The sequence below is a fragment of the Perissodus microlepis genome, chromosome 20 (assembly GCF_051167445.1).
Source record: "Perissodus microlepis isolate ML-2025 ecotype Zambia chromosome 20, ASM5116744v1, whole genome shotgun sequence".
Classification (NCBI taxonomy): Eukaryota; Metazoa; Chordata; class Actinopteri; order Cichliformes; family Cichlidae; genus Perissodus; species Perissodus microlepis.
In genome coordinates, this window is record NC_140480.1 from 31,372,209 (window position 1) to 31,399,485 (window position 27,277).

Here is a 27,277-nt window from a genome sequence, read left to right on the forward strand (position 1 = left end):
CTATACAAGGTTAAGTTCAAAACCATTGCCTAACAGGGAAATCTTCACTCTAGGGCCAATAGTGAAACCAGTTCCTAGAACTTGTGCTTCTAGACCACTGGCACCAATTCCAACTCCTGTATCTACTGCCAGGCCGACTTTAGCTTTGAATGGACCGGCAGAGGCTTGTGCACTGGCTACTTCTGCTCTGGCAAAGGCTCGTGCACTGAGAGAAGATAGAGAAGCTCCGGCTCCTGCACTGGCATTTGGACCTTTGGCTTCCGCGTCAAAAACGCTCCATTCAGCACGAGCGTAGCCCACTCCTGCAGCAGCATACACTCCTGCCTTTGGAACACGCTTTCCAGGTTTGTCCTCAAATCCATCCGCATATGCATCTGCTCCTGCATAGGGACCAACAGCAAATGCCTTAGCGGGCCGATCAAACGTATCGATCATCTCCACTATCCCGGCCATATTAACAGCAATTTCTGCACCTCCTTCCAGAACTGCATGTGCTGCAAATACAGAGATATAAAGAGAAAAGAGAAAGGTGTCGATCACCTCCAGTCTGCCAAATAACCCAACATAAGGTCCTCAAATATCTGCATGGGCTACACAGAAGGAAATATACCATCTTAAAGATGGATAATAACAATGTGATGGTGGTAAGTTCCAGAATTTTATTACTATTAAAAGCTAATATCTCCAGCTGGAATTAAACGTGCAGCCTTTCAGTTGTGAATGTATTCATCACTACACTATTAGAAGTACTTAATGATAAGTATTAATAAGCTGGAGCCTGTAGCGTAAGAGGCAGGCTACATCCTGGACAGGTCACCTGTGGGCTAACACTTAGAGACAGACAACCATTTGTACTCACATTCACACCTACGGACTCACACCTAATTTAGAATGACCATTTAACCTAACCTCACTAAATGTCATGGTCCTGGGTCATTTGACCCAGTGTTTTGTTTTAATTATTATTATCTTATGCTTTAGGTTATTCTGGTTATGTCTTTTGTTATGATTTCTCGTTCCTAGGTTTTGGTTCCCATGCTCCCTCTGTTCCAGTTCAGTCAGGTCTTTGTGTAAAGCCCGTGTCTCTTAGTCTGTGTCTTTGCATGTGTTTTTTGAGTTTCCTGTTTTATTGTGAAGGTCTTTGTCTTATGTCAGTGTGTTCAGTTTTGCCTGTCTCGTCTTGCTTATTAGGTTCAGCTGTGTCTCCCTCCTGTGTGCAGTTTCCTCATTTCCCTTTGTGTATATTAATGTGTGTTCTCCAGTCAGTAGTGGTTTTTGAGATGGGCGACTGGTAGTGGTGTGCGGATCGATACTGAAGTATCGATTCTTCTGATACCAGTAATTTATGTTCTAGAATTGATTCTCATATTAAAATATCAATATTTTAGTACTTTGGGGTAAATTTGTAGTTTATCATTAACAGGAACACAGTGGAAAGAAACTATATCATTTGGATCGTCTGGATTGTAAGGAACTACTTTCTCTTACGCCTTTCATAGTCATGTGCGAAATACGGCTGAATAAATGTGTCGCAGCCCCTGGCATGCGCACTCACAACAATGGCTGAGCGTAAATGGAGTCATGTGTGGATGTATTTTACCTCCACAAACAGTCAAGACGCAGTTTGCGATGCATGTGGCAAGACAGTGAGGTGTTGTGGCAACACCACTAACCTCGTCAAACACCTCAGAGTAAATCTTATCACAGAATATGACGAGCGTATGTTGAGGCGAAGTGAAGAGGAGGAGCGGGACACGTGCTGCTAGGGCAAGACAGACGTCTCTCGCAGAGTCCCTTAGTGCTGCAGGCAGGCAACGTGTTCAAATAGCGCACAACTTCACGGGTTTTTTTTTATTTCTATATGATTATTCTGCATTATTAAGCAATAAGAACAAGTAGTCTGATGTCCTGTAATCATTACGAAGCTATATCCTTCTATTATTACTACAATTACACAATGCAATTATATATTGTATTATGAAATACAATGAAACATTACGTTTTTGTACAGAGTATCGGTATCGGATCAGTATCGTCGATACCACCCTGAATTTTACTTGGTATCGGATAGTAAAGGAAATCAGTGGTATTGCACATAAAACCAACGTTTTACGCTGTCATCACAATTAACGCGATTAAAAATTTTAACGCAATTAATCCATCTGGGGCGCAGAATTACTCAAAATCCCTGAAATGTTTCTGTCAACGCATTTCAGGCTGTTTGTCCAAAGTTTGTCCATTCTGCGCTCCAGATGGGTTGATTGCATTAAAAATTTTATTCGCGATAATCATGATGACAGCGTTAACGCATTAACATTGACAGCCCTACAACAAACACAAAAACTGAAGACATTATGATATAGACTTATAATTTGCACCGATGTGTTTTCTAAATTCTATCACACACATATACGCGAAAATGTTCGCCCAGGGCACCAAACAGGCTGTTGGTCCATCTGTGTTACCTACGTTTCTCTGCTCACCATGTCCCGTGTTTATCCCTGTGTGCTTATACAGTGGGATGCAAAAGTTTGGGCAACCTTGTTAATAGTCATTATTTTCCTGTATAAATCGTTGGTTGTTACAATAAAAAATGTCAGTTAAATATATCATATAGGAGACACACACGGTGATATTTGAGAAGTGAAATGAAGTTAATTGGATTTACAGAAAGTGTGCAAGAATTGTTTAAACAAAATCAGGCAGGTGCATAAATTTGGGCACTGTTGTCATTTTATTGATTCCAAAAGCTTTGGAACTAATTATTGGAACGGAAATTGGCTTGGGTCGCTCAGTGACCCCTGACCTACATACACAGGTGAATCCAATAATGAGAAAGAGTATTTAAGGGGGTCAATTATAAGCTTCCCTCCTCTTTTTATTTTCCCTGAAGTAGCAACATGAGGGTCTGGAAAAGTGAGTGAGACTTTGACATTGACACTGTATGACAAGGTAATTGGGAAAGTGAGCTCTTTTAAGTACTTAGGTGTTGTGTTTGATTCGAGACTGACATGGCGGGAGCATATTGACCGGATTGAAACCAAATGCAAAAAAGTTATTAATGTTATGAGGTGTGTAGCTGGGAGGGGTTGGGGAGCGAGCTCTTCTGCTTTGAAAAGACTTTACCAGGCATTAATTAGGTCGGTCTTTGATTATGGGTGTGTGGCATATGGTTCAGCAGCTCCTTCTGTGTTGAGATGTTTGGATGTTCTGCAATCGGAAGCCCTTAGAGTGTGCTGTGGAGCTTTTAAGACGTCTCCAGTCGGTGCCCTACAGGTGGAGATGGGAGAAATGCCCCTAGATCTTAGGAGGAAGCAAGTGTCGGTGAATTACTGGGTTCATCTTGGTGGTCATGGTGACGCACATCCCACAAAGGAGGTACTTTTGGAATGCTGGGAGTATGGAAGAAGTCAGAAGGATCATTTTGGAAAGGTGGGGAATCAGTGGGCTAAGGAGTGTCGGTGTATGAACTTAAAATATGTCCTGCAGTAGTGTTCTCTGTGGTTCCCCCATGGTTATTGGAGACCCCTCCTGTGGACTGGTACTTGCTGGATCTGAAGAGAAAATTGAAAGGCAGAGTCGATCTTGTTTCAGCATTTCATTTTCACAGCTTGACTGAATATCCTGAGTGTATTTATGTGTTCACGGATGGTGCTAAAAGTCCAGTTACTAGAAGTACAGGGTTTGGAATAGCAGTTCCATCAAAAAATATTGGAATACACAGACGCACTTCGGATGGACTGGCAGTATACACGGTTGAAATGGTAGCAATTTTGGTAGCATTGAAATGGGTAGAGTGTTCGAAAATCAGGCGGGTGGTAGTGTGTTCTGACTCGGCAGCTGTTCTTTCAAGTCTACAATCATTTTGTTCGAAGACAAGGCAGGGCATGCTTAATGCTATTCTGGAGACTATCAGCAGAATAAGGTGTTGTGGTGGCAATATTCACTTTCTTTGGGTGCCAGCTCATGTAGGGATCAGTGGAAATGAAAAGGTGGATAGGTTGGCGAAAAGAGCGTTGACTAAAAATAGGACTGAGATGGAAATTACAAGCAGTGGATCTGAAACGAAAGGTATTGTTTGGAGGCAGGTTGTTCAGGAGTGGCAGAAGCGGTGGGATTCAGGGAGTACGGGCAGGCAATTGTATCATCTTAAGAAGGAGGTGGCAGTGTGTAGGTTGTATAGGGGTAATAGGAGAGATGAGGTGGTCATTACCAGGATTAGACTGGCACATTGTGCATTAAATAAAACTCTACAGATGATAGGAGAACATGAGACGGGGCTTTGTGGAGTGTGCCAGGAGGAGGTGGAGACAGAGCATGTAATACTGTGGTGCAAGGGTTATGATGTGGAGAGGACAGTTCTGCAGAATAGGTTGAAAGAGCGGGGAATTGGGGAATTTAATCTGAAGAGTGTGTTGGAGGGTAGTAGGGCGCAGGTGAGGGAACTGGTGGGGTTTCTGAAGGCTATAGGTGTTTGTGAAAGAGTGTCGTTTTTTTTTTTTTTTTTTTTTGATACAGCTTGTAAACTCACTGTCTGACCCATACTCCGGAACAGTAGGAGGCGGTAATGCTCCTTTACGTTGGTTGCCAACCGCCGTTAAACACAAAGAAGAAGAGAACATGAGGGTCTGAAAACAACTGTCAAATGACCTGAAGACAAAGATTGTTCACCATCATGATTTAGGGGAAGGATACAGAAAGCTGTCTCAGAGATTTAAGCTGTCTGTCTCCACAGTTAGGAACATATTGAGAAAATGGAAGACCACAGGCTCAGTTCAAGTTAAGGCTCGAAGTGTCAGGCCAAGAAAAATCTCGGATAGACAGAAGCGACGAATGGTGAGAACAGTCAGAGTCAACAAACAGACCAGCACCAAAGACCTACAACATAATCTTGTGTCATGGGTGTATTAAAAAATTATTTATATTTCACCAAAGATCCATCCTGCAGTGTTATTTTGCTTTGTCAGTATTGGTTATGTATATGTGTTTATTTATATATGTTTATTTTCTGTACTTATATTTTGGGAGCTTTTATTTTGTTTGTGTGACCTTTGACTTCCCACGAAGTCACTTCCTGTGTCTAGAGGCCCCACTGAGGAGAGGTGAGCGTATGCTAGTGTTCTCAGTTACAGAGCAAATAAACACAGTTAAAGTAACTAAAAGTAATTCAAACACTGCTCGTTCCATTTGTGCATTTTGTCTCGCAGTTCTGTTCGATGTTTTAGTGTGAATTATTATTTCTCTGTCGAGTACAGCACTTTATTGTAACATGCTAGTTAGCCATTCTCAGATGAGAGCATAGGAGCATGCAGGTGGCTTCTCATGTGGTCCGCTATCCTTCTCTCTCCCTTGAAGGTGTTCATGCAGAAGTCCAGTAAAGTGAAGTCGCTGTACTGTTTTGTTTTTATTTTAAACCGGTATGTGAGCTCCCTCTTTTATTTTTGTGTCATGTGTACAGGTTATATCTTTTGTTTGTGATTCATGTTCACTGTTTCAACTTAAAAAATAAAAAATATGTAAAATTGCCACTGGTAAATGAAGTCTCCCTAAAGTATAATTTTGTTGATGAGGTAATTGTCACTATATGGTCACGATGCAGTGCATTTTCATTTGTTATATATGTTTATAAATACATTTTAGCAGTATTTTAGCAGTTTTATTTGTTAATTAGATTTGTTGTGATGTTGCACCTCAGTCGCCTAGAGGCCCCGCTGAGGAGAGGTGTTAGTGCAGAAGTCCAGTAAAGTGAAGTCGCTGTACTGTTTTGTTTTTATTTTAAACAGTTCTGGGAGAAAAAATCCGCCCAGCTGGCAAAGTGAGAGCTGACTCCTCTGGTCATTTGCACAACACAATGCAGAGAACTAACGGCAATCAGAGTTTAAGGCCAGACCGGCTACACTTGCAGCAGATGGAGTCACTGTGCATCGTTCAACCATTTGGCGCACTTTACACAAGGAGATGCTGTATGCGAGAGTGATGCAGAGGAAGCCTTTTCTCCGCCCACAGCACAAACAGAGCCACTTGAGGTTTGCTAAGGCACATTTGGACAAGCCAGCTTCATTCTGGAATAAGGTGCTGTGGACTGATGAAACTAAAATTGAGTTATTTGGGCATAACAAGGGGCATTATGCATGGAGGAAAAAGAACACAGCATTCCAAGAAAAACACCTGCTACCTACAGTAAAATATGGTGGTGGTTCCATCATGCTGTGGGGCTGTGTGGCCAGTGCAGGGACTGGGAATCTTGTCAAAGTCTTGTCAAAGGGACACATGGATTCTACTCAGTATCAGCAGATTCTGGAGACCAATGTCCAGGAATCAGTGACAAAGCTGAAGCTGCGCCGGGGCTGGATCTTTCAACGACCTGAAACACTGCTCAAAATCCACTAAGGCATTCATGCAGAGGAACAAGTACAACGTTCTGGAACGGCCATCTCAGTCCCCAGACCTGAATATTATTGAAAACCTGTGGTGTGAGTTAAAGAGAGCTGTCCATGCTCAGAAGCCATCAAACCTGAATGAACTAGAGATGTTTTGTAAAGAGGAATGGTCCAAAATACCTTCAACCACAATCTAGACTCTCATTGGAACCTACAGGAAGCGTTTAGAGGCTGTAATTTCTGCAAAAGGTGGATCTACTAAATATTGATTTTCTTTCTTTTTTTTGTTGTGCCCAAATTTATGCACCTGCCTGATTTTGTTTAACAATTATTGCACACTTTCTGTACATCCAATAAACTTCATTTCACTTCTCAAATATCACTGTGTGTGTCTCCTATATGATATATTTAACTGACATTTTATTTTTTATTGTAACAACCAACGATTTATACAGGAAAATAATGACTGTTAACAAGGTTGCCCAAACTTTTGCATCCCACTGTACTTGTACATGTTATACATGTAACTTCTACTCCTCTCAAACAGCTTCCTTACTTTGTGTTTTCTTCTCGTATCTCTCTACTCCCATTTTCTCTCATCTCACCGCACACCTTACCACTATTTTAGTTTTAAAAGACATTCTGAAAATGACTGTAGGACTGCCACATTACATCACTTACCCCCAGCCTCCATATCTGAAAAAAACAAGAGAAATTTCATTAGCTTAAGTATTATTTTTTCAAAATTGCAAAAATGCTTGTCAGATTCACGCTCGGTCTTATTTAACTTCAAATAATCCCAACAAATTTATATGTAAATACAGTCAGGCCCATATGTATTTCCACTCTGACACAAGTTTTGTTTTTTAAACAATTTATTCATTATTGATTAATGTTCTACAGACATTTTAAATTAATAAAGCTGAACATAAAGCGAGCCGTTTATTGAAGCTGCAATGTTAACATAAAAGGCAAAACATGAAACCGAGACCAGACTAACTGACTAAACTTGAAAAATAAAAGCAAAAGTAAAACACAGGGAAAATCGAATGAGGGAACTGGACCATAACACAAAGGACACAGAGGAAATAGAGACAATCTGACAAAGGAAAGAGGAAAAAAGACACAATATAAGTGCACAAGGGTAATTGGGGAGAGTGGAAACACACAGGGAACAAAACTGGAGCAAGTTGGACTGACAACACAGAGGAAGCAAAACTATACACACTGAACACAGGACACGACACTGTCAAAGTAAAACAGGAAACAATAAGACGCAGACTATTTCACACAACGATGGGAGGAGACATGCTGGGGAGACACAGAGTAATATCATGAGGGGAATATGTAAACCGAAAGAGTTTACATAGTTTTTAGACAGAGGGAGACACGGGCATAATTTAAGAGACATACAGGCTCATACAGGAAACAGGGAAAGACACATCAACGAGAAAACAGAGAGCATAAGACTAACTACACTTAACTACACTTGGTATGGAGTTTAGTCTTGGTTAGGTTCTAACTGTAAACACTAGAACTAAAACATTTTCCCTAAACAGCAAAAAGAAATCAAAAATACAAAAGACACTCAAAATGCGCACACTGACAATTAATGTATACACTTTAGAAGGAAAAAAATCGCATATGTAAAAAATCTCATGATTACTTACTTCAATTACTTGAAGTTGCTTGGGTTATAAGAAATGCTCTTATGGTGTGTCCACTGTGGGGAAGAGGACTAAATACTAGATCAAAAGTCCACCCTCTGTCTGTGTGTGTGTCTTAGCAGCCAAAAATAGCTACAAGATGTGAAAAAGGTAAAAGGACAACTGACAGGAAAAGGGGGTGTCATTAATTTGAGCTAGGGGTAGTTAGAAGGCTTTCATTTAAATTTTGAGTGACAAGCCGATCAAACAGAAAGCAAGAAAAGGAAATTAGAAATGTTTTTTGAGACATCTGTACAGTAGGTGAGAATTAACAACATCGTGCAGCTGAAGGTGTTTTTTTACTTCATGTTAGGCAGCCGTCTTTTTATTTAAATGGTTTGAATTGGTTTAGTAGATGGAAGGTGCAGTTTGTTTGTTTTTTCCTGATCAATACATTTTTATTAATAAAGTTAAAAAAATAGCTGTCCTTATTAAAGCTTCATAGCACTCAAATAAATAGTGAAATTTTAATGGTTATAATTCTGGTAAGTCGAGCTGTCTAACCAGACTTACTCTGGATGTTATTACCCTGGTTGTGAAGAATCTTAGAATCCCTTTTGACCAGGTTATGTACTTTAATCTCCATGTTTAACAAATATCTAGGACTGCTTTCTTGCATTTCTGCAACATCTTTTAAATTAGAAACATCTTGTCACAGAGTAAAGCTATGCGACAAGATGTATTAGTATACTCTATACTCTATACGATATGATTTGTATAAACATGATTAAGGTACCATAAAGCACTGGATATTCTTGAAGTAAACAGAAAGAAAAAGTGAAAGACAAGACAAAAGCCGTAAAGAACAGTTAGGTAGTTTTAGAGGCAATCCACCAAAACACACACAAACTTATACACTGACAGCAGCAGTGAAAAGTTGACTGGTTCAAATAGAAAGTAAAATGTGGTAAATACACAGTGTATTTCCTGTTGATAGATTCTGTTTAGAAAGTTTTTTATCCTTAACCCGACTGACAGTTTCATTTTCAGTCTACACTCTGTTAAAGGTCACCACCCTTCAACTCTGAATTGGATAGGCAGAAGAGAATGGACGGGGAACCGTATATAAACTGGCTCTAATTCCTTAACAGTTAATCCACTGTTAATGCATTTTTTGTTCAAGCCCTTGAATTAAAGCTGAAACTCTGCACTTTAATCTCATCTCAGCTGTTTGCTTAAAACGTGCTGTAATGGTATACCTATCCAAAATTACCAAATTAGTAATTATCATTGCTCAAAAAACACGTGGCCTTAACTGACTGTTTTTTTTTTATTCTGTTATGCTGAACCGTGATAAATACATTTTAAAATACTTGTTTCAAAGATTTTGACAATTTCAATATTCTGTCATGATTTACAGAGTTAAATGAAACAATGGTAACATTTTATGGAGTATAAAGCTGTCAAACTGACAGAACTGATTTGCTTTGCTTCATTTAAGGCACTTTTTATTATAATGTAAAGACTACGCAATATAATACAGAGAAAATGCCAACAATCAAATGACCCCCATGAGCAAGCTCTTTGCTAATGTGGGATTGGAAAAACTCCATCCCACAGGGATTGAAACATGATTCGGTGTTATTCCTGACCAGGACAACCGTTTCAGTGCTCTACAGTCTTTGATTTACAGGATGGCTCAGGATGATGTCATGTTATAGCTCATAGAGTTTTTTGCTCTCTGCTGCTGTCCACTTCCCGCTTCTCTCCTCTCCCTTCCAGGTCTCCACGTGCCACTGAAATAGGAAAGGCATGATTAGATGGTCATTGCCAGCTGCGTTGGCCAGCCTCCCCTGGCACTGCCCCCTAAACCCAATGCACTACCCCTCCCCTGCAGCTGAGTCACAGACCACACTCCACCACATCCCTTTAACAGGAAGAAAACAGGAACCCTCCAGCGTGGTTTCAGTATATACACACCAATCTACATCTACCTATATCTATATCAATATGTATCTATTACGTGCATGCATGTACGTAATATACACATGTGAAGAGTACTTATGAAGACTTTTGGAGACAGAAGCTGGTTTAGGAAAACAGGCTGCTGCACCTTTTCCAGAAGGGAAGTTGGGTAGCAGTCCATTGTTTGGCTGAGAGGTGCCTCCTGGTTATGTAAATGATGGACTGGAGCTGGAGGTCAATACTACTTCACAAGGTTTAAGACTGACTGTGTATCATACAGTAGTCTTTGTTTTTTCTCTCATCCTTTTGGTTTTGACACCAAATAAACAAGTAAGTAAGTTTTTATATACCGCCTTTTGAGTCACAAAGTACTTCACAACAAAAATACCAGATCATTAAAAAGAAGAAAATAAAAGTTTACCAAATGCAAGCCAAAAAAAGAGTCTGGAGGCCGCTGTGGTGAAAGCTCTGTCTGCTTTAGTTTTCAGCCTTATAAGATGTGCAAGCAGGCTCAGACACACAAAAAAAACCAAATACTGATATAGCACAAAAGTAAACATGTCATGAAAAAAATGGGACATCCTAAGATTTATTATTAAGTTGTTCATTTGTACCTACTGAGCAAATATCTGGAAAAGAGGAGCCAACTTGCACAGGGCGAGAGGCAGGGAACACCCTGGTCAGTCTGACGCAGTGCTAACAGAGAGATGGACCCATATATTTGGTCACTGTTAAGCCCCTAGGGGTTTTCTGAGCTTCCTGCTTGAAAATGAAATGCCCAAAATCAATGGAACATTTCTCTGCAATTACAAACTCAGTTTCATTTGTGCCACTACGCGTTTGTGTGGTCTTCTTTTGCGGCTCGTTCACTGAATTTTGGTTGGAGCATGGTGAAACTTGGTGTTTGGAATTGGTGATAGCTCTAGAAGCTAACTAGCCTTTCTTTAGCCGTTTACATGTGGTGGTTGTACAAAAGGTTTGTATGAGAATTTAGCTGAGATTCTAAGGTTTCTGTGGATAGCCTACTACACATGCTGATGTTAGCATAAAAGCCTTGACGCCATGGAGGGTTACATAACACTTGAGCTGCAGGTGAGGTCAGAGAATCAGGCTAAGTATGTAAGTAAAACTGATTTATATAGCACTTTTAACAACAGGATTCTATTACAAAGTGCTTTACGGGGAATATAAAAACCAGCTTTTAAAAGAAGCCACAGAGTTAATGGTATGTAGAGGGGAAGGTAAACTGTTCCACAGCTTTGGTGCTAGAGTTTGTACAGCACGGTCGCCCTTGTGCATCCAGCACAAGTGCAAAGTCACAGAGCGCGATATCAAGGCATCTAACCCTCTAAGACCCTAACCCTAACCATATGGTAAGTTATATAGCAGTTTCACTGGCCTTGATGTGTGAAATGGTAAAATAAGAATAATAAAGACTTATGAGAGAAATGAAGAATAATAGAATGATGAATAATAAACACGTGCGGTATTTAATTTAGAATGGTCAGTCTTCTACCTACTAATAGCAGAAATTAGCTAAATCTGTCTTTTGTCTGCTTAAATTAATCTGTTTTCTGAAATTTTTAATTTTTTTCTTTCAACTTATTTCAATACTATTTTGTCAGATAAGTAAAGCATAAAGATGGTCAGGGCTTATACACAACACTGTATAAGCCCTTTACCATATTTTATTAATTGTATTAGTCTCTTCTTATTTTCTTTCTTACGTCCACTATATTACTGTCAAACTCTCAGACACACACACACACGCACGCACACACACACACACACACACACACACACACACACTGGGTGGGAGGGCTCTTCTATTTTTGGTCTGGTATTTGTTCCACTCGCCCTCGGTGCATCCAGCACAAGACCATTTCCTATAATCTGAGCAACTTCTCTAAGGAAGTAATCATGGGATGATGTAACTATTGCTTTTAAAGCTGACTTGCAGAGGACTGTGAATCAGCTATTTGTGACTTTTAAAATTTATTTTAAATACTTGTTGAACATTCATACAGAAATCATTTTCTCTGGATTCAATATTTAATATTATATAATCTATAATTTACTAATTTACTAGTCTAATAATTTAATCATGGGTTAACATTTCATTTCAGAGTAAAGAGAGACTAAAAATCATGTGAAGATGCCTGGTATGCAAACAAACATATTTTCCTGTTTACTGTACAGAAATATAAGAAATATATTTTAACCAACGCTATCACCTTTTCGTAAACCTTAAAAGTTTCTGATATGTATGTTTTTTCATTTGCTTCCATCTCGAATGGAGTAAACATGACTAGAAAAAAAGTAAAAAAGTAATTTTGAGTTCAACAAGTTTGATCTGATTTTAAAAAAGGACTAAAAATCTTGTCTAAATAACATTTTTTCTTTCCTTCAAATCCAGATGCTAAGGGTAAGTCAATGTTTATTCTTATTATCATTATTATTATTATTATTATTATTATTATTATCATTATTATTATTATTATTTATAATAATAATACTAATAATACATAGCCACTGATTTTTGCAATGAAGGTGATTCTTTAAATCAAATTAAATCTAATCAAAATGTATTTCTATAGCACATTTTAAAAACAACAGTGTTGACCAAAGTGTTTCACAATCAGCCAAAAACAGAATAAAAAATTAAATACAAAACATCAACAAACAAAACAGACCAACAAACAACACAGATGACAAACATAAAAAGCAAGCCGAATGATAGTCAAACTACTTTGATTTAAAAGCCAAAGTAAAAAAGTGAATTTTAGAAGTGATTTAAAAGACTGAATAGACTCGGAAGTACGAATATCAACAGGAAGTTTACTCCAGAGTCTAGTTGCTGCAGTTGCAAACGCACGATCACCTCTGGACTTCAGCCGAGACCTTGGTTGAAATAAGAGCATCTGACTAGAAGATCTTAGTTCTTTTTTGGGGGAGTAGGAGTTCAGATAGATAGCTAGGTGCCAAGTTGTTTAAAATTTTTAAAGTAAGCAAGAGAATTTTAAAATCAATGTGATATTTGACAGGGAGCCAGTGCAAGTTAGCTAAAACTGGATTGATGTGATCATACATTCTAGTACCAGTTAAAAGGCGTGCAGCAGGATTTTGAACTAACTGCAAACGATGGAGAGAAGAGTACTGGAGGCAGAGGTAGAGAGTTGCAGTAGTCCAGTCTAGTGGTGATAAATGTATGAATAAGTTTATCAAAGTCTTTCAAAACTTAAAAATCTTAAAAACTGTTAAGAAAAAAAGCTTCCGCTTTTTTCAAATACTATGATAAGTGCATAATAGAAGACCATTAGAAGAAAAACAATTATTTTAATTGTTTTCTGTTTAACATACTAAAATCTTGTGATTCCAAATGAAACTAAAGTCATCTAATATCTATGAGATAGGTTGGGTTTTTTGCATCTTTTGATTTGCATCAGTTTGCACAGACAAAAACTTTTGTTTTTGGAGGTACAGTTTTCACAGTGATGCAGTGCTTAAGAACTGATGACAAATATCAGACAGGAACATTGTAAAAGTCACAGAATTTACTGAACTCTGCAAGCATCAGGAAGGACGAACTTAAAACAAACTGTATCACTGCACACAGTGATAATGAAATAGGATCATCTGAGTTGATTTAATTTACAACACCCTGATTACTTCCATGTTGAATTGAGAAATTGCTTAAATAGAACCTGTCTGAACAATCAGGCTAACAGATCTTTAAAAAAGCAACACGTTATGCCACAATCTAAAGAAACTCAAGATCAAAAACAAAGTTGATGGCATTGTTGACAGATTACTTTGTCAGATGACTTCTTCAGATGATTTTGACAGATAACTATGCAACTGACAGATGTCAACAAATTTGGTGTGACAAGGGTTGCAAATCCATTTCTATGACTTTGGGACGACCAACCAAGTGCACACTGACAATAATCATGCAGGAGATCACAAAACAACTTAGAACAACATCTGCAAGAACTGCAGGCCTTACTTGCCTCAGTTAAGATCAGAGTTTGTAATTCAACCATAAGAAAGAGACTGGGTGAAAATGGAATCACGGGAGAGTTTCAAGGTAAAAACTGCTGCTGTTTTTTTTTCGTCCTGAAGTCTCGTTATGTCTGCTGTAAAAACAACACAGAATATCATACCAACAGTCAAACCTTGTGGTGGTAGTGTGTCTCTGGTCTGGGGATGCTTTGCTGCTTCAGGACCTGGACGACTTACCGTACTTGATGGAGCTATGAATTCTCCCCTTACCAAAAATCCCAAAGGAGAATGTCTGGCAATCTGTTCATCTCCTGAAGCTTGAGTTCACTTGGTTTGGGAGTGTCTTAGTGTCAATCTAGTCCAATCTAGCCTTTCTATCCTTGAAGCTTATAGTGGCTTGCATTTGCAGTGAACCCTCTATAATATTAACGATAATAATAATAATAATAATACATATTTTTAAAAGTGCCTTTCAAAACACCCAAGGACACTGTACAGCAAATAAAAAAGGGATAAAAACATGAAATATACACAATAATAAGAGTAGCAAATAGAAAGTTTAAGATCATGGATAATTTATATGGAGTAGGCAGTTTTAAAAAGGTGGGTTTTCTGGTTGGACTTCGAAAGAGGGAATGAAGTGATGTTTCTGAGGTACGGGGGTAGGGAATTCCAAAGGTCGAGAGGCAGAGTGACTAAAAGCCCTGCCACACCATAGAAACAAGAGGAGAGGAAGGAACAGAAAGAGAAAGGGAAGAGGATGATCTGAGGCACTGGGATGGGATGGCGATCTGAACCCAGTCAGAAAGGTATGGTGGGGAGAGAGAATGAATAGCCTTATATAATGTATATAATGTGAGATTTGACCAGGAGCCAGTGAAGCTGCTTCAGAATAGGGGTGATGTGGTGGGTAGAGGGAGTCCTAGTGACAATACGGGTGGCTGAGTTCTGGACACGTTGAAGCTTATTAAAGGATTATTGTGTAAGGCCAAATAAGAGTAAATTACAGTAGATCCGAGAGGTAACAAGGCTATGAACGAAAATGGCAGTGGCATCTGTATTTACTGTCGTGCAGTCTTCTCTTTATGGTAGACTTGGATATCGATGTGCCTACCTCTTGGAGAGTGTTGTTCACTTGGTTGACTGTTGCGAAGAGGTTTCTGTTCACCATGGAAATGATGGGTTTTGTCTGTTTTTGCAGCAGGCTAGGCTAGGCCACTTCATTACCCTAATGTGCTTCTTTTTTAGCCATTCTTTTTGCTGCATTGGTGTTATGATTTGGACCCATTTGTGACCCATCCTCAGTGTTCTGGCTTCAAGGTTCAAGATTCAAGGTACTTTATTCGTCACATGCATAGTTATACAGGTATAACACACAGTGAAATGTAACCTGACATGCTCCTCGACTTGTGCAAAAAGGGTGGGGTGGGGCGGGATAGAAGCTCCTCTTGAGTCTCTTTGTCCTTGCCCGGATGATGCGGAACCTTCTACCGGATTGCAGAAGTTGGAACAGTTTGTTGCCAGGATGGGACGGGTCCTTCAGTATCTGCGCTGATCTAGTCTGGCATCTCCTAGTGTAGATGTCCTGAAGCGGGGGGAGAGCAATCCTGCAGCAGCGTTCTGCTGTACGGATCACTCTCTGAAGAGCTTTTTTTGGTCCTTAACACAGCTGTTCCCAAACCAGAATTCTGTGTGACGATGCTCTCCACAGCGCCTGTATAGAAAATCCTGAGGATCTCTGGAGAGACCCTGAACTTCCTCAGTTGTCGTAGGTGGTACAGGCGCTGCCTGGCCTTTTTGGTCTGGACCTGAATGTGGGCAGACTATGTCAGGTCTGAGGAGATGTGGATACCGAGATACTTGAAGGAGTGCACCCTCTCCACTGGAGCTCCATTGATGATAATGGGCTTGTAGTCACTGTACTAACTCCTTCTGAAGTCCATCACCAGCTCCTTGGTCTTGCCAATGTTCAGCTGGAGATGGTTGTCCTGGCAACATGATGCCAGATTCTTCACTTCATCCATGTAGGCCATCTCATCGTTGTTGGAGATGGCGCCCAACACCACTGTGTCGTCAGCAAACTTCACAATGGTGTTGGAGCCGTGGGTGGCCACACAGTCTGAAGTGTAGAGTAGAGCAGTGGCGAGAGGACACATCCCTGTGGTGCTCCTGTGTTGATGGTGATGCTGTCAGAGACACATCTACCCACCCTCACCACCTGAGTTCTGCCAGTGAGGAAGTCCAACACCCATACACACAAACGGCTGCTGAGTCCCAGATCCGTCAGCTTTGTGAACAGTCTGCTGGGCACTATTGTGTTAAACGCTGAACTGTAATCAACAAACAGCATTCTCACATAGTTACCCTGTTTCTTGTCCACGTGGCTAAGGGTGGTGTGCAGGACGTAGGCGATGGTGTCCTCTGTGGATCTGTTGGGTCGGTAGGCGAACTGGAGCGGATCTATGGTGTGTGGGATGGAGGAGGAGATGATGTTTTTCAGCAGCCTCTCGAACACCTTCATTGCTACCGAGGTCAGTGCAACTGGCAGGTAATCGTTCAGGGATGAGGATTTGCTGTTCTTGGGCACAAGGATGACGGTGGATCTTTTGAAGCATGTGGGGACCAGAGAATTCGCCAGGGACTCGTTGAAGATGGAAGTGAACACACCTGCTAGCTGGTCAGCACAGCAGCGCAGCAGATGGCCGGTGATGCCGTCTGGCCCCGCCACTTTCCTTGTGTTCACTCTCCTCAGTGCCGCTCGGACGTCGTGCTCCGCGATGCTGATCGCCGGTCTCTCGCTGATGACGTCACTGTCCTCGGTAGTCAGGCGACAGTTAGCATTAGCTGCCTGGCTAACCTCGAAACGGGCGTAGAACTGGTTCAGCTTGTTGGTGAATGCAGAGTCGGCGTTGATCAGTGCAGTGTCCCTTGCTTTGTAGTCCATAATGGTGCGTAGCTCCCGGTACCGGCATTTGGCATCTCTCACCGCCGTATGAGGCCGCTTTGTAGGCGCTCATATCGCCAGTGGCGAGACCCGCGTTGTAGGTGGCGGTCCTGACATTCACTGCAGTGTCGATCGATCTGTCCACCCACGGTTTTTGGTTCGGGAATGTGGTGACTCTCGCAGTGGGGATAATCTCCTCCGCTAGCATATTGCCGAAGCATACTGCTACTTCCGTAAACTCGTTGATGTCGACTGCGCATGCTCTGAACATGTTCCAGTCTACGTCGTTGAGTGCGTCCTGTAGTGTAGCTTCTGATTGGGCAGACCAACGTTTCACGTCCCTCGTGGTTACTTCTTCCCTACGTATGTTTTGTTTATACTGGGAAATGAGGAAGATGGTGTTGTGGTCAGACTTCCCAAAAGCCGGGTGTGAGACAGCTTTGTAGCCCTGCTTGTATGGCGTATAGCAGTGGTCCAAAATTCGATTCCCCCCTCGTCAGACACGAGACATGCTGGTAGAAATTTGGCATGACTTGTCCAAGGTTCGCTTTATTAAAGTCTCCTGCTACAATGAGGGCTGCGCCCGGGTCCTGGTTTTGAAGCGAACTCAGCACATCATGTAGTTCGGACAAAGCCATACCTGTGTCCGCTTGGGGTGGGATGTAGACCACCGTGGCGATGAGGGAAACACATCATCATGTAGCAATTTCAAATATCCAGTGGCCTTGAGGTTTCCATTGATGAAGAATGGACCCACTATCGTTGTACCCCATATACCACACCAAGCCATCACTTTTGTTTGTTAACTTCACCATTCACATAAAAGTTTGCCTCATCACTGAACAAAATCTTCTGCGTCCGCCGAAGGGATGTTCGACTAATGCCACTCTCCAGTGACATGCGGCGAGTGCTACGCTGTGGGCTCTTGCTGAATGAAGCTAGGACAGCCACTGATGTTTCTTCATTAATGACAATTTTCTTGCGTCCACATTTTGGCAACACTGAACCAGTTTCACGAAACTTAGCAAGCAGTTTGCTAACTGTAGCATGGGAGATAGGTGGTCTCGTAGGGTGTCTTGCATTGAAATCTTCTGCAATGACCCGGTTACTGCGTTCACCAGTTATCAACACGATTTCAATCCGCTCCTCACGTGTTAACCTCTTCGACATGTCAATGGCTGTGAACAAAGAGAAACTTTTAAATAACTCATGAAAGAATAAAGTTACGTTGAAACCAAGCACACCATTGTTTTTCTTGTGACATTACCAATAAGTTTGATGTGTCACATGGCCCTCTTCCTATTGAAAAAACAACAGTTGTATCCAAGATAGCCGACTTCTAAATGGCCACCATGGTCACCACCCATCTTGAGGAGTTTGCCCCCTCACATATACTAATGTGCCACAAACAGGACTTTAATATCAACAACCATTCCCATTTTATTACGGTGTATCCATATAAATGGCCCGCCCTGTACTTTAATGGACTTCACTCAGCACTTATGCATGCCCTCAGGGAACACCCATGATGTTGACTAAGTCTACTTTTGCAGTTTGTCTTTCAGTTTGATGAAGACGTGCGAAATGAACACAAGGAAGCAACACATCCTGCTGCTGGGGATACTACTCTGCTCGGGCTCGAACCAAGCAATAGAGCCTCTCAGTGTTTTACTTGGGACTGGGATAGGGGTATTGTTCAAGTATTTCATTCCAAAAACAGAGCACCGCACTCGGCGTGATAATGAAGGGACGGGCTTCAATGCAGCAGGTGGGTAGTGTTATAATGTAAGAGACTCGATATCAGTTGCCCTCTTTTTTTTTCTTATCTTTTCCTTCATTGTTTCATTTGTGACTTTGGTGTTCTTCTGTTTAAACATACCGTTTTAATGTTCTTATGTTTCTCCATCCCCCAAAGCAGGCTGTAAACTGAGATATAAATAGGTTAATAATGGTTAATAATAATTTATTATTATTATTATTGTATGGTAAAGGGACTGGTGGCATCAAGGACACAATTAAGAACCCGGTGGTGCACACTGGCTAATTAAACTGGTGACTTGTCCAGGGTGTATCCTGCCTCTTCAGAGTTAACTGGGATAGACTCCAACTCCTCATGGAATTGGATAAGTGGTTATGGAAATGATGAACCGTGTAAAGATATTTGCAATATCATAATGGTATGTTTAACTGTTACTATAGGTAATTGGCTGTAACCTTAATTATCTAAATTACTGCACAGTCTAGACATTAAAAATCCATGACTTCTGGTTTTCAACTCTCACAGCCAAAACCTAACAAGCAGCAGGATGGGTTTTTACCTGCCATGTTTGGTTTGGGCAGCTGTAAACATCATGATATTGTCAATCAGTCAAAACTGGTTACAGCAAAAATGGCACCATATGGACAGGCACTAGCATTGCTTCCACAAACACTGATCCTTTCAGTCTGCCTTACAAAAGATTAAAAATTGATCTTTGTCATGAAATTTTTAAATTAAAAAATTATGTGCTCAATGACAATAATTCCCAGTATCAAAACGACTGAGGTAATTCTCTTGGGCATTAAGGAAAACGTAATTAAAAAGTGAATTAACAAGACTTCGCTGGACCTGAAAGCTTGACTTCATGAGCGATAATCCCGCCCGAGTACACTCTGAATTCTTGTGAGACAAGATTTCAGAGTCTGGGTTGTTTACTGGGTTGTTTGAACAATTTAAACACTACGTTTGGAGACATTTTCTGCTGCAGTACTTCTCCGGCAACAGTTGAACTGATATGGCTGTTTACTAGTTTACCTTTTGAAGCAGCAAAGGTGACATTTGCTCATAGTGTTAAATGGCTTGTTATATGGCCATTATGTAAAACTGGTCTAACTTTGTTTTGCCATGTCAGGTTACCACAGGAAGTAGAATTTTACTGGATTAGTGTAATTTCAGTCACTTTTTAGCAACGGATCTTGGTGACTTTCTGTACTCTTCCACTCTATAGGTCTGAAGGCTGACCTGAGAAACAAAGTCTTTGGACAACACATTGCTTCAAATATCATTTTTAAATCTGTGAGTGGATTTATGAAAGATAATAACCCGAAGAAGCCTCTGGTGCTCTCTCTGCACGGACCAACTGGCACAGGGAAGAACTTTGTTAGCGAGCTGATTGCAGACAATGTTTACAAGAAGGGATATCACAGCAAGTTTGTTCACGTGCTCTCAGCTACACTTCACTTCCCCCATCGAAGTGAATTTGTTACCTATAAAGTATGGAGTATCATGTGTTTCATTTTCAAGTGAAACTCAGTTTATTTGTTCTAATTGGTTTGTCTGTTCTGTCTGTATTAATTCTATTTGCTGCTCTCTCCTCAGTCTCAGTTACAGGAGTGGCTCAAAAACAGCGCTAAAAACTGTGAACGCTCAATGTTCATATTTGATGAGATGGACAAAATTCCTCCTGGTGTGATTGACAGCATAAAGCCATATCTGCACTATGGAAAAGTGGAAGGAGTTTTTTTTTTTCAAAAATCGATCATCATCTTTCTCAGGTAAAAATCTGGAAGCCTTTCCAGAGGGTAAGTTTAATGCTTCCACTTTGTTAGGGACTGGTAAAATAACTTAATTTGTTACAATATATGTCAGGTCGGGTATCAGACGCCACCTCTCTAGGGACATCTCAGGCCATCCAAGGTATGGAGGCCTATCTCCCCCCACCAATCCCCCTGCCAGTGGCAGACGCCCTCAGATATCGGTGCGTTGGTGGTTCTTTGTGTTCGGGGATGGGCGTCCAGGTACGCACCGGCTCACTCCTGGTGGCTGCTTGTCAGGGCCTGGAGCCTGGGGCTCACTCGGGCCACTTCGGGGGTGGGGTGCCCTCGGCCTCTCGGCCTGGGGCTCGGTCACTCTGGCACAGCTGGCTGCCGGCGGAGCTCATGGGCACGTCACTGCAACCCCCTCTGGCTTCTGCTCCGCGGCTGCTGAGTGACCCCTCATCTGGGACTCTCCTCAGCTCTTTCTGGGATAGTGGCACGGTTGCCCCTCTGTTGGTCTTCCTTGGTCTCTTGTGCTCTGAGGGCCTCTGGATGTCTGGAGCTTGGATCTCCCCCATACCTGCTTCATGCCCAGGAGGACGGGGCTGTGGCTCCCCCACACCCTCTAGCAGATCATTACATGAAGGAACCTTTTAAATACAAGCGCGCTCATGCTCACAGGTGTACACACGGGTGCTCACACACACAAACTACACCCTTTTTGGCTCCTACCTCAAAGCACACTGTGCGCTGTCGGTCCTGCATACTGCACAACAACATTCAATATTTAGTATTTACTGTTATATTCGCATAGATCATCGCAATGATGTTGTTTATTATATTGCTCTTTTTTTGCTTGTTTTCTCTTTTTTCTTTCTCAACTGGTGATTGATATATGTATTTTTTGTCTGTTTGTTTTGTTGGTTTTTGTTTTTTGCCCTTTATCACCGTTCCTCTTCCCCGCTATTTTTCTTTCCCTCTTTCTTTCTCCCTTTTCTTTTCCCCAGTCAAGTCTGTCCCGTGTTTAGCAAGTGAAAATAAAATAAAATAATCAATTAAAGCAAAGGTGAATCAAATAGACCAATACGGCAAGGCTGGGATGGTCTATTTGGTGAGAAAGAAAAAAAAAAAAGAAAAGGCGAGAGGGGATAATGTCAAGGTGACACATAGAGGGTTTAAGTTGGGAGACTATTTCGGGCAGAGTGCTCACTGAAAAAGGCTCAAAGTGATCAAACACAACTGAGGAAAACAGGGGAACAGAGTGACACTGGTGTCACCACCCCTTTACACTTAGAGAAAAACTATTTAAAATGGTTTAACTTTGACTTTTAACTAATAAAGTCCCTAAGTGACGTCTACTGCACAAACTAGTTCAGTCATGTGACAAGTGAGGCACTCTGGGTGTTCAAGGCACCATTTTCAAAGTCTTGGTCCACCTGGTTAGCTAATGAGACCACTATGCTAATTTTAAAAACTTTCTTTTCTTTTTGCAAAGGTAAGCTTTTACTCATTCAGCAATTCTAAACTTTAGATAAGATGTCATAGGTCACTTGTAACCTAGTTTGGTAATATTTCTGAAACAATTTGATCTAGAATCAGTTTGTTAAATATCGCTGTGACAAATATGTCACATCGGGCATTAAACTCCAAATTTTCTTAAAAAAACTGATGTGACATATTTGTCACAAAAAGACAAAAACTGACCATTTGCTTAGTCAGTTTAGCTCATTCAGTTATTTTAAGTAAATGTATTCTTTGTTGTTAATTCTCAGTCATATTTAACTAAACTAAAAAGAAAAAATATAGTGTTCAAGATGCGCTGGAGTTTATCACTGCAGAGAACAGTGAGTATGAGGGATGTGAAAGTAGCTCAGATGAAGATTCTGAAGACCCTAATTACATCCCCCACAAAGACGTGGAGAGTGATGAATCAAGTGAATCCAGTGATTCAGACAGTTGTGATTCAAGTGATTTAGAGACAGAGCCACATTCAAGCCATATGGACACTGGGCAGCCCAAGGCAGCTATCAAAGGACAAAAATTCTCCTGGAGAAAGAAAACGTTCAAAACCCCTGAGACCACATTCAAGGGACCCTGTGCCAAACCTCCAGATGAGATCCACACTCCACTGGAGTACTTCAAAAACTTCATCACAGATGATATGCTGCTGTTGTTAATGGAACAAACAAATGTATACAGTGTACAAAAATCCAACCATCTGAGAAATGTAAATACCACTGTTAAAGAACTAGAAATACTCATTGGTCTCTATCTGAGGATGGGTCTATGCCAAATGCCTGGAAATCGAGCATACTGGGAAAATGACACCAGGTGTCCTATGGTAGCAGATAACATGTCCCGCAACCGATTTCAAACCCTGTTGGGATCTCTACATTTCACTGACAATACAGATTTATTACACAGAGATGCAGAAGACAAGTGCTGGAAGATCCGTCTGGAATCGTCCCAGAGGAGTACAACTCTGTTGATGAGCAAATGGTACCCTTCAAGGGGACACACAGCCCAATAAGGCAGTATGTGAAGGGAAAGCCCCACCCCTGGGGATTGAAAACCTGGGCCCGGTGCTCATCCTCTGGTATGCTCCATGATTTTGTTGTTTATCAAGGTGGTACTGGGCAGAAGACTTTACTTGGGATTGGAGGAGATGTTGTGGTGAAGTTGTGTGAAACTGCCAGCTGAGCAAAACTACAAAGTTTTTGCTGATAACTTCTTCTCCTCAGCCCCACTTGTGCTCACACTTCTTCAGCGACAGATCTACTTTGTAGGAACACTTCGTGGAAATCGCTTAGCAGGTTGTCAGCTTGAAGATGAAAAAAGTCTTGCCCAGAGAGGCAGAGGATCTGTTGATGCCAGGGTGAATAAGGAGTAGAGCATGGTTATTGTGAAGTGGTATGACAACAAATCTGTTACCCTCATCTCATCCTATTGTGCAACTGAGCCTCAAGATACAGTCCGTCGCTGGAGCAAATCGGGCAAGGCATTTGTTGAGGTCAAAAGGCCACACATTGTGAAGGAGTACAACACATTCATGGGGGGTATTGACCTGCTTGACGCCTGCATTGCAAGGTACAAGTACCACATGAAGTCACGGAGGTGGTATCTCTACCTGTTCTGGCAAACCATCATGCTCGGTGTTGTCAACGCATGGTTGATTTACCGTCGTGACTGCAAGCTACTTGGTGTCCAAAAGCCACTGAAACAAAGAAGCTTCCAGGCAGAAGTTGCCACAAGCCTGATCCTTTGGAAATCACACAGGGGGCGCCCATCACAGAACATCTCATCACCACCTCCACCACCCAAGAGAGTTCGAGTTGTACCTCCAACATTGGGCTGATTTATTTTCTTTTTTTTCCAAGAAGCTTGTTGAAGTAAACCAAGAAGTGTTACCATCATTATCCATGTTAAGAATTTGAAAATAAAAAGGAAATTCTGTTTTTAAAAGCAAGAAAGTGTTTACAGAATTACTTTCTAAATATGGAACAAATGTACCTTGTATGCCCAATGTGATGCATATGTGACATTTCAGATCTGGGGCAGTGGGTGGAGCTATTACAAAAAAAACTTCAGAAATGTGTTATATATGATTCATTTGATATAACTTACAACCCCCGTAATTTTCATGAAAGTAGAAATAGGTCTGGGTTCTTAAGGGATAGTTATATTCGTTATTACCTATAATAAAAATGATCTTACAAAATATTTGAAAACAGACCAGTTGCTCATTCACGTTATGACACTACTTATGTTTTTACTATTTCTTTTTTCTTTCTCACAGCAATACAGGAGCAGATCAAATTACAAAAACAGCTGTAGATTTCTGGAAAAATGGAAAAGATCGAGAAGAGATGATGCTCAAAGATTTTGAAAATTTCATTTCTCCTATAGTTTTCAACAGTGATCAAAGTGAGTGTATCCTTATGTCTTTATCATTCACCACTTACGATGATCATCTTTCTTACTGAAAATCTCTCTTTGTATGCAGTTTTTCAAAGTCAACTTTGATTGACAGTTGTCTGCTTGATGTTTTCATCCCATTCCTGCCTCTGGAGTACAAACATGTTGTACAGTGTGCGATGGCTGTGATGAGAGACAAAGGTCTTTGGCCAGATGAGAATGTGGCAGACCGGGTGGCCAGAAGTTTAGTCTATTACCCCAAACTGGAGCAAGTATTTGCCATGAGTGGCTGAAAGACAGTAGTAAATAGGGTGCACTTATACAGATGAAGACTGATTCTACTCTGATTTCTACTGTATGTATGATTTTATTAACTCTAAACTAGACAACTCAAAAGTCAGCAAAGCATGTTACAGAAAACAAGATTTTCAAATAAAAATATGATGCCATTTTCTGTCTCATATTACATATATAAAGTTTTCCAAAATGTGTTGCAGGAATTTTTTATGCATACAAGAATGTTTTGATTCCACTTGACAGGATTTTTGGCATACACGCAAAAGAAAATCATCATGATTATAAGAAACATAGTATATCTTATATTTTTTAAATTGGGCTTTAATTTACTCAAACACAAAAACACATATTTGCTTATATAAAAAGAGAAAAAAACCAACAGGAATCTAAAATCATTGATTAGAAAGAAGTGAATAGAGTGAAGGCGCTTCAGCCTTTTATAACCGCAGGTGCACACAATCAGCCACTCATTGCCTCTTGGATTACCATGGGATCCCCAGGCAGCCAATCATCTGCGTGGGCTGTCACACTTCAATCTGCATACGAGAGTGAGGCACAGGACTCCAATTAACCAATTGTCAACGAGTCCTTGCACTCTTGGATTTGCTTGAAGCAAAAGGGGGTCTCACTCCCTCCGAGGCCCAGGGCTGTAACATCATGTTGTTGTAATGATTTGTCTTTAAGTTTATTTAAGCTTCCCTTGTATACTTTGTTTCTTGTTTCTCTGTCATGTTTACTTTCTGTTTTAAGTTGACAGTCTTTGTCTTTTGTGCCTTGTTTTTATTTTACTTTCTCAAATCTCATTATCTGATCTTGTTCAGCTGTGTATAATTCTCAATGTCATGGTCCTGGGTGTGACCCAGTGTTTTGTGTTTAATTAATATTTCTTGATTATTTGTTATTCATGGTTTTAGTTGTTTTGAGGTCATATTTTGTTGCTCTAGCTTATACAGGGAGTGCAGAATTATTAGGCAAGTTGTATTTTTGAGGAATAATGTTATTATTGAACAACAACCATGTTCTCAATGAACCCAAAAAACTCATTAATATCAAAGCTGAATGTTTTTGGAAGTAGTTTTTAGTTTGTTTTTAGTTTTAGCTATTTTAGGGGGATATCTGTGTGCGCAGGTGACTATTACTGTGCATAATTATTAGGCAACTTAACAAAAAACAAATATATACCCATTTCAATTATTTATTTTTACCAGTGAAACCAATATAACATCTCCACATTCACAAATATACATTTCTGACATTCAAAAACAAAACAAAAACAAATCAGCGACCAATATAGCCACCTTTCTTTGCAAGGACACTCAAAAGCCTGCCATCCATGGATTCTGTCAGTGTTTTGATCTGTTCACCATCAACATTGTGTGCAGCAGCAACCACAGCCTCCCAGACACTGTTCAGAGAGGTGTACTGTTTTCCCTCCTTGTAAATCTCACATTTGATGATGGACCACAGGTTCTCAATGGGGTCCAGATCAGGTGAACAAGGAGGCCATGTCATTAGTTTTTCTTCTTTTATACCCTTTCTTGCCAGCCACGCTGTGGAGTACTTGGACGCGTGTGATGGAGCATTGTCCTGCATGAAAATCATGTTTTTCTTGAAGGATGCAGACTTCTTCCTGTACCACTGCTTGAAGAAGGTGTCTTCCAGAAACTGGCAGTAGGACTGGGAGTTGAGCTTGACTCCATCCTCAACCCGAAAAGGCCCCACAAGCTCATCTTTGATGATACCAGCCCAAACCAGTACTCCACCTCCACCTTGCTGGCGTCTGAGTCAGACTGGAGCTCTCTGCCCTTTACCAATCCAGCCACGGGCCCATCCATCTGGCCCATCAAGACTCACTCTCATTTCATCAGTCCATAAAACCTTAGAAAAATCAGTCTTGAGATATTTCTTGGCCCAGTCTTGACGTTTCAGCTTGTGTGTCTTGTTCAGTGGTGGTCGTCTTTCAGCCTTTCTTACCTTGGCCATGTCTCTGAGTATTGCACACTTTGTGCTTTTGGGCACTCCAGTGATGTTGCAGCTCTGAAATATGGCCAAACTGGTGGTAAGTGGCATCTTGGCAGCTGCACGCTTGACTTTTCTCAGTTCATGGGCAGTTATTTTGCGGCTTGGTTTTTCCACACGCTTCTTGCGACCCTGTTGACTATTTTGAATGAAACGCTTGATTGTTCGATGATCACGCTTCAGAAGCTTTGCAATTTTGAGACTGCTGCATCCCTCTGCAAGATATCTCACTATTTTTGACTTTTCTGAGCCTGTCAAGTCCTTCTTTTGACCCTTTTTGCCAAAGGAAAGGACGTTGCCTAATAATTATGCACACCTGATATAGGGATAGAGATGCACATCACCTAATATGCTTAATTGGTAGTAGGCTTTCGAGCCTATACAGCTTGGAGTAAGACAACATGCATGAAGAGGATGATGTGGACAAAATACTCATTTGCCTAATAATTCTGCACTCCCTGTAGTTTCAGTCAGTGTGCCTTCCCTGTGTCCATGTTATATCTACTCTGTGCTTTTTTCCCATCCCACGGTTCAATTCTCTGCCTCAGTGTAGAGTCCGCTTCTCTGTTTTATACTTCCTCTTTTACTGTGAC

The 27,277-nt window shown here is 40.9% G+C and overlaps 1 protein-coding gene and 1 pseudogene across 1 annotated transcript; one reads left to right on the top strand and one right to left on the bottom strand.

Annotated features, from left to right (window-relative positions):
- LOC146364923 (uncharacterized) lies at positions 1-16,937 on the bottom strand. Its single transcript, XM_084917739.1, has 3 exons — positions 16,737-16,937; positions 15,921-15,981; positions 1-494 (listed from the first exon to the last, which is right to left on the bottom strand). Exons 1-3 carry the CDS (start codon positions 16,935-16,937, stop codon positions 1-3), a joined length of 756 nt encoding a protein of 251 aa, XP_084773865.1.
- A 2,968-nt stretch (positions 16,938-19,905) lies between these two features.
- On the top strand, positions 19,906-24,697 carry LOC146364924 (torsin-1A-like; annotated as a pseudogene).
- The last annotated feature ends 2,580 nt before the right edge of the window (positions 24,698-27,277 follow it).

Coding starts and splice junctions, on each gene's coding strand:
- LOC146364923 (XM_084917739.1), bottom strand. CDS start 16,937: ATGGACTACAAAGCAAGGGACACTGCACTGATCAACGCCGACTCTGCA. Junction 15,982..16,736: donor TCCGAGCGGCACTGAGGAGA/GTGAACACAAGG, acceptor TCATGTTGCCAG/GACAACCATCTCCAGCTGAA. Junction 495..15,920: donor GGTGATGGACTTCAGAAGGA/GTTAGTACAGTG, acceptor CTGTATTTGCAG/CACATGCAGTTCTGGAAGGA.